Source organism: Electrona antarctica (genome assembly GCF_951216825.1).
Source record: "Electrona antarctica genome assembly, chromosome: 12".
Taxonomy (NCBI): domain Eukaryota; kingdom Metazoa; phylum Chordata; class Actinopteri; order Myctophiformes; family Myctophidae; genus Electrona; species Electrona antarctica.
In genome coordinates, this window is record NC_136793.1 from 1,523,530 (window position 1) to 1,539,321 (window position 15,792).

At 46.0% G+C, this 15,792-nt stretch overlaps 1 protein-coding gene across 1 annotated transcript in view; it reads left to right on the plus strand.

The window, feature by feature from the left end:
• The window catches only part of LOC306933679 (uncharacterized protein), a gene marked incomplete at both ends in the record, with an annotated part of 243,238 nt that overhangs the window by 193,288 nt on the left and 34,158 nt on the right, over positions 1-15,792 (plus strand). The window contains 4 exons of the mRNA XM_079515989.1: positions 1,006-1,142; positions 3,904-3,967; positions 9,089-9,197; positions 11,303-11,411. Coding sequence (XP_079372115.1) covers positions 1,006-1,142; positions 3,904-3,967; positions 9,089-9,197; positions 11,303-11,411 — 419 coding nt within the window. The remainder of the gene's footprint in view (positions 1-1,005; positions 1,143-3,903; positions 3,968-9,088; positions 9,198-11,302; positions 11,412-15,792) is intronic.

Here is a 15,792-nt window from a genome sequence, read left to right on the forward strand (position 1 = left end):
AGACTGACTTCACAGTGTGCAGACTCTATTTATTTCCCCTGGGGGGAACGTAAACAGTGTGCAGACTGACTTCACAGTGTGCAGACTCTATTTATTTCCCCTGGGGGAACGTAAACAGTGTGCAGACTGACTTCACAGTGTGCAGACTCTATTTATTTCCCCTGGGGGAGTAAACAGTGTGAGGGAGAAACAGGGAACTCATTTCAGGTAATCCAAGAACATTGGGGAGATATTAGCTTCAGCTTCATTCCAAGGGAGGCCGTACAAAATATTGATTTATTTTAGAAATCTACAATCTGCCGGTTTTATGTGCGTTGTAGAGGTAATTGCAACGATGTCTGATTTACAATAAAGATGTCCAATTCAGTGTGCTGTGTGATAGAGTATGTTAACCCATTTTGGGGCGGGAACCCCTTTTGGTGTTAGCATTATGTTATGCTTCAGCTATTGAAAAATAGCAGATCTACAAACTCATAGCGCGCCACCGAGTGGCGCGCTACGAGCTTGTAGGTCTGCTATTTTTGAAAAATCGAAGAACATAGAAACATAGCTTTTTCAGAAAACTGTCAGGATGTAGAAGACATTTTTAGAATCTGATCTCAGGTCAAAATGGGTTAAAATAATATAACTTATATTGGAGTGGTTGTGTTTGGTCTCGCTGCTCTTCTGTGTCTATGTTGGACACAACCTTTGACACAATTAACTAATTCGGTGCCACAGCGCCATCTGGTGGACTTTTCTCCGCCACTCTGATGATTTGACGGCGTGTTCTTGTGTCGCGGTGCAGGACTACTACGTGGTGATCCACCACTACGTGGTGATCCACCACTACGAGGTGATCCACCACTACGAGGTGATCCACCACTACGTGGTGATCCACCACTACGTGGTGATCCACCACTACGTGGTGATCCACCACTACGAGGTGATCCACCACTACGAGGTGATCCACCACTACGTGGTGATCCTGTGTCTTGTGTCCTGTGTTCTTGTGTCGTGGTGCAGGACTACTACGTGGTGATCCTGTGTCCGACAGAGATGGACATCCAGGTGCGACGGATCCTCCAGATCCCTCTGTGGTCCCAGAGGGTCATCTACCTCCAGGGCTCGGCCCTCAAGGACCAGGACCTCATGAGGGCCAAGTGAGTTACTCAGTAGACATTCTTAACACTCCCATCGCCCAGGACGAAGTTATTTGTCCTTTCTATTAGTAACGCCCGACGCCCAGGACGAAGTATTGTCCAAAAGACGAAGTTTATTGATATGAGAAAGGATCGCATGGCTCCACAGCCTATAGGAGCGCCTGTTGGGCAATCCTCGGTGACGTGCAAGAGTGAGACGTCATCGAAAAACTCCCTCCCCTGTTTAGCTGATGAAAACGAAAATCTTAAAACGTTCATAACTTGCGATCTAAATCATCCCGTCTAATTATGAAAAAAGATCCAGGCCAGCCGGGGCGCCTGATGGAGGGGAAAGGAACTGGTCGGAATAACGTGTTCCTGCCACGCGCTACGTCCCCCCCCCCCCCCCCCCCCCCAGGTTGGCAGAGGAAGTGTAGTGCCCAGGATTACATTAGATAATTGACACTGGGTGAAAAAATGGGTTACAAAATTGTGGGATAAAACATTTAATAAAAAATTAAAAAAATAAACACATATTACACACATAAAGACCCCCAGGAAAGTGTTCTAAATCTTCTAAACGTCATTACCATATATTTCTTTGCAAAAAGGGTGAAGTGTCCCTTTAATTGGCAACCTTTTTGTTGTTGAATTATTTGGGGACATATGGGGACAAAAAATATGAAATATGGAGATAGAAGGTTTCTGCCCGACAGCAACAATAATATGCAGTTGGCTGACCTCTGCTTGTGTGTGAGTGTAAATGCGATCACAATAACCATGGCTCATCCACAGCCATGACAGCCAAGTGGACGACTATAATACCATAAATTATAGCCAGAGAGAATCCCATTAGAATGTGTGTCTGGCACTCTGAATTACAGCAGCGATGAAGAACAGTGGGTTCTCAACCCTGTTCATATCAAGGCCCATTATTTATTTGAGCCACGGAACCACCATTTGATGACATTTAGCCTATAGCTCTCAGGCCCAAAACTAAAGAACTTTGTCTTTGTCCACAAGTCCATGCTGTATTTAGAAGAGATAACAGGCATACGTTGACAAAAATAACAATTATTCTACATTCTCTAATTGTGTAGACTTGTCTTGTAAATTAAATAATTCAGATGTTTAACAATAATGTAAAGAGTTAAAGATCTATAAGGGTCCATATGGTTACCAACTCTCCATCATTTAGCTGGGGGTCCACCTGGAACTCCCTCAAGGACCCCTGGGGGTCCCTGGATGTAGACTGACTGCTCTCTGGAACTCCCTCAGGACCCCTGGGGGTCCCTGGATGTAGACTGACTGCTCTCTGGAACTCCCTCAAGTACCCCTGGGGGTCCCTCAAGGACCCCTGGGGGTCCCTGGGGGTCCCTGGGGGTCCCTGGATGTAGACTGACTGCTCTCTGGAACTCCCTCAAGGACCCCTGGGGGTCCCTGGATGGACCCCTGGGGGTCCCTGGATGTAGACTGACTGCTCTCTGGAACTCCCTCAAGGACCCCTGGGGGTCCCTGGGGGACCACCTGGAACTCCCTCAAGGACCCCTGGGGGTCCCTGGGGGACCACCTGGAACTCCCTCAAGGACCCCTGGGGGTCCCTGGGGGTCCCTGGGGGACCACCTGGAACCCCCCTGGGGGTCCCTGGATGTAGACTGACTGCTCTCTGGGCATGTACAATATTGCATGTAGCTTCAGAGCACATCGTGGCCCACTGATGCGTGCGTGCGTGCGTGCGTGCGTGCGTGCGTGCGTGCGTGCGTGCGTGCGTGCGTGCGTGCGTGCGTGCGTTGCGTGCGTGCGTGCGTGCGTGCGTGCGTGCGTGCGTGCGTGCGTGCGTGCGTGCGTGCGTGCGTGCGTGCTGCTTTGTGTTGCATGCGGCAACGTTGTTGACTGTAAAAATAGTGCCTGTCACATACAGTAGGAGCGCGAAAACAACGGCATGCATTCAATTATTGTTTTCACGCCTTTGAAAAGGCTGTAGCCATTTCACGCTCGTAAATCCAATAAGCAATAATGCTCCGCCAAGCAAGCACTAGAAACCACACCTGACCCCGGCCCTTATATTATGCTAATAGATCTGTTCTGTTTTGCTCTACAGCTATAGGAAGGAATTATGTCACGGGATCTTGTATAAGCCTGCTATAGTTGCAGAAGTGGAATGCTACAAGAGGGGAAGCGAGGGGTGAAACGAGGGGTTGTACGGGCAATTATGGGCACTAGATTTGCCCACAAACCTCAAGTTTAGCATGCATGCAATCGCCCATAAACGCCCGTAATGTACCATCCCCCCCTGGGGTGATGGTACATTACGGGCGTTTAGTTTACCTGAGTTTGTTGTTAAGTTTATCTGGAGTTTCCTGTCATATACACAACCATATTCCATGTTTTTTGCGCAGTGGGAGATAAAGGAGTAAATCATGTAACGGAGTATGGAGTTACACGTTACCCGGGAGTAACGGCTATAAATAATATAAAAAGGTAGTGGGATCGCCACCCAAAATCTCAACGTAATATATACAGTACAGTATATACAGTACAGTATATATACAGTAGTAACAAAAAAATGCAAATGTTCCATTTTATAAACCCTAATTCTAGCCCCAACCCCAGTTCCTTGGCTTCTTTAGCCATGTCAATGCTCATACTCATGCACAGTGCACACACACACATACTGGACATACTCAAGCCACATACACGCAACGTGCACGCACGCACGCACGCACGCACGCACGCACGCACGCACACACCCCTCACACTTTCTCTCCTGTGACTCCTTCAGGATGGACGACGGAGAGGCCTGCTTCATCCTCAGCAGCAGGAATGAAGTGGACAGAACGGCCGCAGTGAGTCACTGAAATGAAATAAAGCCTGTATAATTTATTTTGATATACCAAAGCTAAACATTCATTTTCTCCACCAAGCCGAAGGCATGGGGAGAGAGTATGTTTTGCACTCCATCCGTGTGTGTGTGTGTGTGTGTGTGTCCTTCCGTCCGTCTGTTACCAGCTAATCTCCACCACCGTTAACCCGGTCGATGCCAAACTTTGCACACACACTCCCTGGATGCCAACGATGAACCTCTGCCCCACATTTTCCAGAACGGCCTGTTATAGCGCCACCATGAGGCAGCTTTTCACATGTTTTACCTAAAACTTCACCGATCTGCGTGAAACGTTGCATGCACACTCCCTAGAGGCCAAGGACAAACCTTTGACCTGCATTTTCCGCATCTGCCTTTTATAGTGCCACCAGGAGGCCGACTTTTGTAAAACACATTTTTTTTATATTACTCCTCCAGATTCTGTCTCACAAATCGTTACACAGTATCTCTATGGTCATGTGCGCAAGTCGGATCTGTCCGATATTTCATATTCCATCCTAATTGGCTATAATTGGCTTTCACAGTTTGCAAGATTGCCCCGTTTTGAACAAAAGCCTCAAATCATGGACGCAGCATGCAATTTACGTGAAATCTTTCACACATTGTCTTACTAGGCTGAGGAATATATCCCACCCTTTTCACATTGGCCTGTTATAGCGCCACCAACAGGTTGATTTTTGCAAAACACATTTTTGGAACAAAATGCCTCTAATCATCCAATTGCCATCAAAGGCGTATGAAGAAATGGCACCCTTTTCACATTGGCCTATTATAGGGCCACCAGGAGGCCAAAACCTGACCTGCCCTGGTGGAGACCTGTGCCCCGAGGGGCACTTTTTCTAGTTGTATCTGTGGTCTAAGCTATTTGTTTGATTTTTATATGTCTGCTTATAAGTGACATGTTCTCAAATAGACACTTGAATCAAATCTTTTTTTTTTCTAAATTATTAGAAAATATCAAAATTATCCAACATATCAGTGCACAGTGGTCTAGTCTCCAAAATCAGGATTGGCATCAGATACAAAAATCAAACATCAAATTGAACGAAACGAACAACATTTCATTGTTTGTATGATTTTCTGCATGAATGAATGACAAATAAAGCCTCTTGATTCTGGATTCTTGAGCCTCTACTTTGAGACTGTGATGTTGGAGTCTGCATTAAGCTATGATTACATTGAGAACATTGAGCCCCATCTCTGAAGCACATTTTGAAGGTCCATAAAATATGGATTGCGGATCCCAGTTGAGTGATTGAGTGTATTATATATATATAGGCTACAGCAAGTGGCGCGTTTTGCATAACGTGTCTCTATTTCCTTCTCTTCCAGGACCACCAGACCATCTTGAGAGCTTGGGCCGTGTCCATAACGTGTTTCTATTTCCTTCTATTCCAGGACCACCAGACCATCTTGAGACCATAACGTGTCTCTATGTCCTTCTATTCCAGGACCACCAGACCATCTTGCATAACGTGTCTCTATTTCCTTCTATTCCAGGACCACCAGACCATAACGTGTTTCTATGTCCTTCTATTCCAGGACCACCAGACCATCTTGAGAGCATAACGTGTCTCTATGTCCTTCTATTCCAGGACCACCAGACCATCTTGCATAACGTGTCTCTATCTCCTTCTCTTCCAGGACCACCAGACCATCTTGAGAGCATAACGTGTCTCTATGTCCTTCTATTACAGGACCACCAGACCATAACGTGTTTCCTTCTATTCCAGGACCACCAGACCATAACGTGTCTCTATGTCCTTCTATTCCAGGACCACCAGACCATAACGTGTCTCTATGTCCTTCTATTCCAGGACCACCAGACCATAACGTGTCTCTATTTCCTTCTATTCCAGGACCACCAGACCATAACGTGTCTCTATGTCCTTCTATTCCAGGACCACCAGACCATAACGTGTCTCTATTTCCTTCTATTCCAGGACCACCAGACCATAACGTGTCTCTATTTCCTTCTATTCCAGGACCACCAGACCATAACGTGTCTCTATTTCCTTCTATTCCAGGACCACCAGACCATAACGTGTCTCTATGTCCTTCTATTCCAGGACCACCAGACCATAACGTGTCTCTATGTCCTTCTATTCCAGGACCACCAGACCATAACGTGTCTCTATTTCCTTCTATTCCAGGACCACCAGACCATAACGTGTCTCTATGTCCTTCTATTCCAGGACCACCAGACCATAACGTGTCTCTATTTCCTTCTATTCCAGGACCACCAGACCATAACGTGTCTCTATGTCCTTCTATTCCAGGACCACCAGACCATAACGTGTCTCTATGTCCTTCTATTCCAGGACCACCAGACCATAACGTGTCTCTATTTCCTTCTATTCCAGGACCACCAGACCATAACGTGTCTCTATGTCCTTCTATTCCAGGACCACCAGACCATAACGTGTCTCTATTTCCTTCTATTCCAGGACCACCAGACCATAACGTGTCTCTATTTCCTTCTATTCCAGGACCACCAGACCATAACGTGTCTCTATGTCCTTCTATTCCAGGACCACCAGACCATAACGTGTCTCTATGTCCTTCTATTCCAGGACCACCAGACCATCTTGCATAACGTGTCTCTATTTCCTTCTATTCCAGGACCACCAGACCATCTTGCATAACGTGTCTCTATTTCCTTCTATTCCAGGACCACCAGACCATAACGTGTCTCTATTTCCTTCTATTCCAGGACCACCAGACCATAACGTGTCTCTATTTCCTTCTATTCCAGGACCACCAGACCATAACGTGTCTCTATTTCCTTCTATTCCAGGACCACCAGACCATAACGTGTCTCTATGTCCTTCTATTCCAGGACCACCAGACCATAACGTGTCTCTATGTCCTTCTATTCCAGGACCACCAGACCATCTTGCATAACGTGTCTCTATTTCCTTCTATTCCAGGACCACCAGACCATCTTGCATAACGTGTCTCTATTTCCTTCTATTCCAGGACCACCAGACCATAACGTGTCTCTATTTCCTTCTATTCCAGGACCACCAGACCATAACGTGTCTCTATTTCCTTCTATTCCAGGACCACCAGACCATAACGTGTCTCTATGTCCTTCTATTCCAGGACCACCAGACCATAACGTGTCTCTATGTCCTTCTATTCCAGGACCACCAGACCATAACGTGTCTCTATGTCCTTCTATTCCAGGACCACCAGACCATAACGTGTCTCTATTTCCTTCTATTCCAGGACCACCAGACCATAACGTGTCTCTATGTCCTTCTATTCCAGGACCACCAGACCATAACGTGTCTCTATTTCCTTCTATTCCAGGACCACCAGACCATAACGTGTCTCTATTTCCTTCTATTCCAGGACCACCAGACCATAACGTGTCTCTATGTCCTTCTATTCCAGGACCACCAGACCATAACGTGTCTCTATGTCCTTCTATTCCAGGACCACCAGACCATAACGTGTCTCTATGTCCTTCTATTCCAGGACCACCAGACCATAACGTGTCTCTATTTCCTTCTATTCCAGGACCACCAGACCATAACGTGTCTCTATTTCCTTCTATTCCAGGACCACCAGACCATAACGTGTCTCTATTTCCTTCTATTCCAGGACCACCAGACCATAACGTGTCTCTATGTCCTTCTATTCCAGGACCACCAGACCATAACGTGTCTCTATGTCCTTCTATTCCAGGACCACCAGACCATAACGTGTCTCTATGTCCTTCTATTCCAGGACCACCAGACCATCTTGCATAACGTGTCTCTATTTCCTTCTATTCCAGGACCACCAGACCATCTTGCATAACGTGTCTCTATTTCCTTCTATTCCAGGACCACCAGACCATAACGTGTCTCTATTTCCTTCTATTCCAGGACCACCAGACCATAACGTGTCTCTATTTCCTTCTATTCCAGGACCACCAGACCATAACGTGTCTCTATTTCCTTCTATTCCAGGACCACCAGACCATAACGTGTCTCTATGTCCTTCTATTCCAGGACCACCAGACCATAACGTGTCTCTATGTCCTTCTATTCCAGGACCACCAGACCATAACGTGTCTCTATGTCCTTCTATTCCAGGACCACCAGACCATAACGTGTCTCTATTTCCTTCTATTCCAGGACCACCAGACCATAACGTGTCTCTATGTCCTTCTATTCCAGGACCACCAGACCATAACGTGTCTCTATGTCCTTCTATTAGGACCACCAGACCATAACGTGTCTCTATGTCCTTCTATTCCAGGACCACCAGACCATAACGTGTCTCTATGTCCTTCTATTAGGACCACCAGACCATAACGTGTCTCTAAGTCCTTCTATTAGGACCACCAGACCATAACGTGTCTCTATGTCCTTCTATTCCAGGACCACCAGACCATAACGTGTCTCTATGTCCTTCTATTCCAGGACCACCAGACCATAACGTGTCTCTATGTCCTTCTATTAGGACCACCAGACCATAACGTGTCTCTATGTCCTTCTATTCCAGGACCACCAGACCATAACGTGTCTCTATGTCCTTCTATTAGGACCACCAGACCATAACGTGTCTCTATGTCCTTCTATTCCAGGACCACCAGACCATAACGTGTCTCTATGTCCTTCTATTCCAGGACCACCAGACCATAACGTGTCTCTATGTCCTTCTATTCCAGGACCACCAGACCATAACGTGTCTCTATGTCCTTCTATTCCAGGACCACCAGACCATAACGTGTCTCTATGTCCTTCTATTCCAGGACCACCAGACCATAACGTGTCTCTATGTCCTTCTATTCCAGGACCACCAGACCATAACGTGTCTCTATGTCCTTCTATTCCAGGACCACCAGACCATAACGTGTCTCTATGTCCTTCTATTCCAGGACCACCAGACCATAACGTGTCTCTATTTCCTTCTCTTCCAGGACCACCAGACCATCCTGAGAGCATAACGTGTTTCCTTCTCTTCCAGGACCACCAGACCATAACGTGTCTCTATTTCCTTCCAGGACCACCAGACCATCCTGAGAGCATAACGTGTTTCCTTCTCTTCCAGGACCACCAGACCATAACGTGTCTCTATTTCCTTCCAGGACCACCAGACCATCCTGAGAGCTTGGGCCGTGAAGGATTTCGCCCCAAACTGCCCTCTCTACGTCCAAATCCTCAAACCAGAAAATAAATTCCATGTAAAGTTTGCTGGTGAGTTCAAAGTTCAAAGCGGTTGTGTCCCTGTTGTCACCCTGCCTTTAACCACTTAAACCCTCTCACTTACCCCCCCCCCCCCCCCCTCCCCCTCCCCCACAATTTAGGCATTACGTACAAGTAAGCTAAGAACCTAACATCCGTCTACCAGGAGTATCAATGAAACTATGTGTATACTACAGAGTGCTATGTCTACATGCTACACTATGTGTATACTACAGAGTGCTATGTCTACATGCTACAGCAGGGTTGGGCACCTGGCGGTCCGGGGGCCACATGCAGCCCCCACCTTCACTTAATGCGGCCCGAACACTTAGCGTGCCATTGCTGACGATTAAAGTCAATTATACCACAGGTCGTTTCGAGGAAGCAATCTGATTGGTTGAAACAGCCTTCTAGCCGTGGGTTAAACCAGCACCATTCACCACCTAATCAAAACAAAGAATTCAGCTGCTCTGTTCTCCCAGAGCGCTAGCAAACTCGGTGGCTAGGCTAGCTAGTTTCTTGGGACATTTGTGGTCGTAGTGACTACATCTGTCATTAAAAAAATATATTCTTTCAGCGATTTTCTTAGTTTTAAGGGTAACTGTTGTATAATTCCAATATTACACTCGAGGGTGTGGGTTAACGTGATTATTGCCACTTCAGTGATGCTTGCGGAACTCGACTTTGTCTCGTTCCTCACCGCATCCCTGTCGTGGCAATAATCACGTTAACCCACACCCTCTCGTGTAATATTGCTTAATTGAAGCCTAATTTTGATACTGACGCTTAACGCCATTGCCGACGGCCTTCGGCAATTGAGCTTTTATAGCGTGTTCGATTGCTTGAGCCAAAATGCTACTCACGTTAGCCGGTTAGCTAGCTGTGTTGTTAGCACAGCACTGGATCGCCCATCTTAGATCGTCGTCGCCATAAGAATCCATTCTATCCATTTCTTTCAATCGCCTGTATCTCCTATTCCTTGTCCCAGATGGCATTTTGGTCAAAACAGCGTTTCTTTGACGGCACAGATCGGACGATGTAGAGCTCTCCAGAGCTCCGGTCTGGCTTCAGATGGTAAACAAGGCCTGTCCGCTCCGTGTAGCTTCCTAGGTTATGACTACTGCTCATGGACCGGAAATGAAAACATTATTCAGGATTTAAATTCAAATATAGCAAATAATAGCAGCTGCGACGCGTTTTGAGCTTGTAGATCGGCTATTTTTGCTACAACAGTAGTATGCACTGTGGCCCCTCTGGAGTGAGTGTGGAAATATTGTGGCCCTCTGGAGTGAGTGTGGAAATATTGTGGCCCTCTGGAGTGAGTGTGGAAATAAAATATTGTGGCCCTCTCCATCGTCACCGTTGCCCAGCCCTGTGCTACAGTATAATGCTTATATTATTTGCCAATGTGTGACCAGTTATTATAGTATATAATTTGTTGATTGCCTATATTTCCACACTGACGATATATAGGGTTCAAGTCAGTGTTGTTTTTGGCAGCAAATTTTGATTTTAGTTTTAGTCCTAGTCTTTTGAATAGTTTTCATTTAGTTTTAGTCACATTTTTGTCACCTGGAATGTGTTAGTGTTAGTCTAGTTTTAGTCGACTAAATGTCATGAGATTTTAGTCGACTAAATCTACAGTTGATTTAGTCGACTAAAATGTATTTTGGTGGGCATTGACGCCGTCGTAAGGACTGTTTTTACACTTGCTGAAAATAGCCGATCTACAAGCTCACAACGCGTCGCAGCGCGACGCGTTGTGAGCTTGTAGATCTGCTATTTTCAGCTTGCAACCAAGTGTAAAATGACTTATACTGGATCTCTTGTCCACTAGTCCCTTCCTAACATTTTAGTCTAGTTTTTATTTGTTGACGAAATTGTCAGTATATTTAGTCTTAGTTTTAGTCATCATAGCACAGTTTTCATTTTGTTTCCATTTAGTTTTCTTCAGTGGAAAAAGGTAGTCGACGGACATTTTTCGTCTTAGTTTTAGTCGACTAAAACAACACTGGTTCAAGTACTGGTTACATGTGTTTTTGTTTCTGTTGTATTTTCATCTCTTGATGGATTGTCTGACAGTGAAATGTTCATGTTTGCTAACGTGTCTCCGTCAGATCACGTGGTGTGTGAAGAGGAGTTCAAGTACGCCATGCTGGCCCTGAACTGCGTCTGTCCAGCCACGTCCACGCTGGTCACCCTCCTGGTCCACACCTCCAGAGGACAGTAAGTACGCCATGCTGGCCCTGAACTGCGTCTGTCCAGTCACGTCCACGCTGGTCACCCTCCTGGTCCACACCTCCCGAGGACAGTGAGTAATGCACTGCACTGAATCAATGCCCCCAATTGATCAATGATCAGCGGCATCATTAAGTCCCCCGGCCAAGCGACCTCTCTCACACAATCGGAAGTCCTGATCGATTTTCTTCCAGAAATTGTACATGCTTAAGAACCTCCAAATTACCTCAGATTAAATCCCCTCCCCTGACACTGAAGGCTCTGCCTCCCGAGGTCCACTTCACCTATTTTGGGGACATGTTTTATCATAGATAATATAAACATGAATTAGTTTCATTAATGTATTAACCTGTGCTATGAATGGCATCGAGTAAAAGGACATTGCCATGAATCACGGACTAAACGCACTGCAGCAAACATTACCCTGATGCCTGTTTCACTGCAGCAAACATTACCCTGGCGCCTGTTTCACTGCAGCAAACATTACCCTGGTGCCTGTTTCACTGCAGCAAACATTACCCTGGTGCCTGTTTCACTGCAGCAAACATTACCCTGGTGCCTGTTTCACTGCAGCAAACATTACCCTGATGCCTGTTTCACTGCAACAAACATTACCCTGATGCCTGTTTCACTGCAACAAACATTACCCTGGTGCCTGTTTCACTGCAACAAACATTACCCTGGTGCCTGTTTCACTGCAGCAAACATTACCCTGATGCCTGTTTCACTGCAGCAAACATTACCCTGATGCCTGTTTCACTGCAGCAAACATTACCCTGATGCCTGTTTCACTGCAGCAAACATTACCCTGGCGCCTGTTTCACTGCAGCAAACATTACCCTGGTGCCTGTTTCACTGCAGCAAACATTACCCTGATGCCTGTTTCACTGCAGCAAACATTACCCTGATGCCTGTTTCACTGCAACAAACATTACCCTGATGCCTGTTTCACTGCAGCAAACATTACCCTGATGCCTGTTTCACTGCAGCAAACATTACCCTGGCGCCTGTTTCACTGCAGCAAACATTACCCTGGTGCCTGTTTCACTGCAGCAAACATTACCCTGATGCCTGTTTCACTGCAGCAAACATTACCCTGATGCCTGTTTCACTGCAACAAACATTACCCTGATGCCTGTTTCACTGCAGCAAACATTACCCTGATGCCTGTTTCACTGCAACAAACATTACCCTGGTGCCTGTTTCACTGCAACAAACATTACCCTCATGGTGCCTGTTTCACTGCAGCAAACATTACCCTCATGGTGCCTGTTTCACTGCAACAAACATTACCCTCATGGTGCCTGTTTCACTGCAACAAACATTACCCTCATGGCGCCTGTTTCACTGCAGCAAACATTACCCTCATGGTGCCTGTTTCACTGCAGCAAACATTACCCTGATGCCTGTTTCACTGCAACAAACATTACCCTCATGGCGCCTGTTTCACTGCAGCAAACATTACCCTCATGGTGCCTGTTTCACTGCAGCAAACATTACCCTCATGGTGCCTGTTTGACAGCAACAAACATTACCCTCATGGTGCCTGTTTCACTGCAACAAACATTACCCTGATGCCTGTTTCACTGCAGCAAACATTACCCTGGTGCCTGTTTCACTGCAGCAAACATTACCCTGGTGCCTGTTTCACTGCAACAAACATTACCCTGGTGCCTGTTTCACTGCAACAAACATTACCCTGGTGCCTGTTTCACTGCAGCAAACATTACCCTGATGCCTGTTTCACTGCAACAAACATTACCCTCATGGTGCCTGTTTCACTGCAGCAAACATTACCCTCATGGTGCCTGTTTCACTGCAACAAACATTACCCTGATGCCTGTTTCACTGCAACAAACATTACCCTGATGCCTGTTTCACTGCAACAAACATTACCCTGGCGCCTGTTTCACTGCAACAAACATTACCCTGGTGCCTGTTTCACTGCAGCAAACATTACCCTGATGCCTGTTTCACTGCAACAAACATTACCCTCATGGTGCCTGTTTCACTGCAGCAAACATTACCCTCATGGTGCCTGTTTCACTGCAACAAACATTACCCTGATGCCTGTTTCACTGCAACAAACATTACCCTGATGCCTGTTTCACTGCAGCAAACATTACCCTGATGGTGCCTGTTTCACTGCAGCAAACATTACCCTGATGCCTGTTTCACTGCAGCAAACATTACCCTGATGGTGCCTGTTTCACTGCAGCAAACATTACCCTGATGCCTGTTTCACTGCAGCAAACATTACCCTGGTGCCTGTTTCACTGCAACAAACATTACCCTGATGCCTGTTTCACTGCAACAAACATTACCCTGATGCCTGTTTCACTGCAACAAACATTACCCTGGTGCCTGTTTCACTGCAACAAACATTACCCTGATGCCTGTTTCACTGCAGCAAACATTACCCTGGTGCCTGTTTCACTGCAGCAAACATTACCCTGATGCCTGTTTCACTGCAGCAAACATTACCCTGGTGCCTGTTTCACTGCAGCAAACATTACCCTCATGGTGCCTGTTTCACTGCAGCAAACATTACCCTGATGCCTGTTTCACTGCAGCAAACATTACCCTGATGCCTGTTTCACTGCAGCAAACATTACCCTGATGCCTGTTTCACTGCAGCAAACATTACCCTGGTGCCTGTTTCACTGCAGCAAACATTACCCTGATGCCTGTTTCACTGCAGCAAACATTACCCTGATGCCTGTTTCACTGCAGCAAACATTACCCTGATGCCTGTTTCACTGCAGCAAACATTACCCTGATGCCTGTTTCACTGCAACAAACATTACCCTGATGCCTGTTTCACTGCAGCAAACATTACCCTGATGCCTGTTTCACTGCAACAAACATTACCCTGATGCCTGTTTCACTGCAACAAACATTACCCTGATGCCTGTTTCACTGCAGCAAACATTACCCTGGTGCCTGTTTCACTGCAGCAAACATTACCCTGATGGTGCCTGTTTCACTGCAACAAACATTACCCTCATGGTGCCTGTTTCACTGCAGCAAACATTACCCTGGCGCCTGTTTCACTGCAACAAACATTACCCTGATGCCTGTTTCACTGCAACAAACATTACCCTGATGCCTGTTTCACTGCAACAAACATTACCCTGATGGTGCCTGTTTCACTGCAGCAAACATTACCCTGGCGCCTGTTTCACTGCAACAAACATTACCCTCATGGTGCCTGTTTCACTGCAACAAACATTACCCTGATGCCTGTTTCACTGCAGTGCCTGTTTCGGCCGTAAATCATATAGAACTTGTGTGTTTTGTCTTGGTGTGGAAGGTGATGACAAGTCATCTTCACTGTCACTGTGTGGAAGGTGATGACAAGTCATCTTCACTGTCACTGTGTGGAAGGTGATGACAAGTCATCTTCACTGTCACTGTGTGGAAGGTGATGACAAGTCATCTTCACTGTCATGTCAATGTCACATTTTAGTCACCTGGAATGTTTTAGTGTTAGTCTAGTTTTAGTCGACTAAATGTCATAAGATTTTAGTCGACTAAATCTACAGTTGATTTAGTCGACTAAATTGTATTTTGGCGGGCCTTGATGCCGTCGTAATGACCGTTTTTTACACTTGCTGAAAATAGCCGATCTATAAGCTCAGCTGCGACGCGTTGTGAGCTTGTAGATCGGCTATTTTCAGCATGCAACTAATTGTAAAATGACTTATACTGGATCTCTTGTCCACTAGTCCCTTCCTAACATTTTTGTCTAGTTTTTATTTGTTGACGAAATTGTCAGTATATTTAGTCTTAGTTTTAGTCATCATAGCTTAGTTTTCATTTAGTTTCCATTTAGTTTTCGTCAGTGGAAAAAGGTAGTCGACGGACATTTTTCGTCTTAGTTTTAGTCGACGAAAACAACACTGCTTCGCTGTCATGTTGTCATTACCGTTATTGCGTCAAGAGACCGCCGCAGCACGGTGTTGTTAAGACATTAAAACCATGCAGGAAAAGCATATCTATGTCATTTTAGATTTTAGCGTTGGCTGTTCAAAAATAGCAGATGTACAAGCTCACAACGCGTCACTTCGTGCCGCGCTGTGAGCTTGTACATCTGCTTTTTTTGAACATTTTAAGTGCTATTTTTTAAAACATATAATTTAAATCGTAGAATCGTCCTCAGTTCTTAAAGCGTGAATCCAAAGGACACCAGACTGATTCATAGTGTGGAGGCAGTTGAACTCTGTGAGAATGTCCTCCTGACTCTGTTTGGCCTGACGTGGTCTCTCTGTGAGAATGTCCTCCTGACTCTGTTTGGCCTGACGTGGTCTCTCTGTGAGAATGTCCTCCTGACTCTGTTTGGCCAGACGTGGTCTCTCTGGCTCTGTGA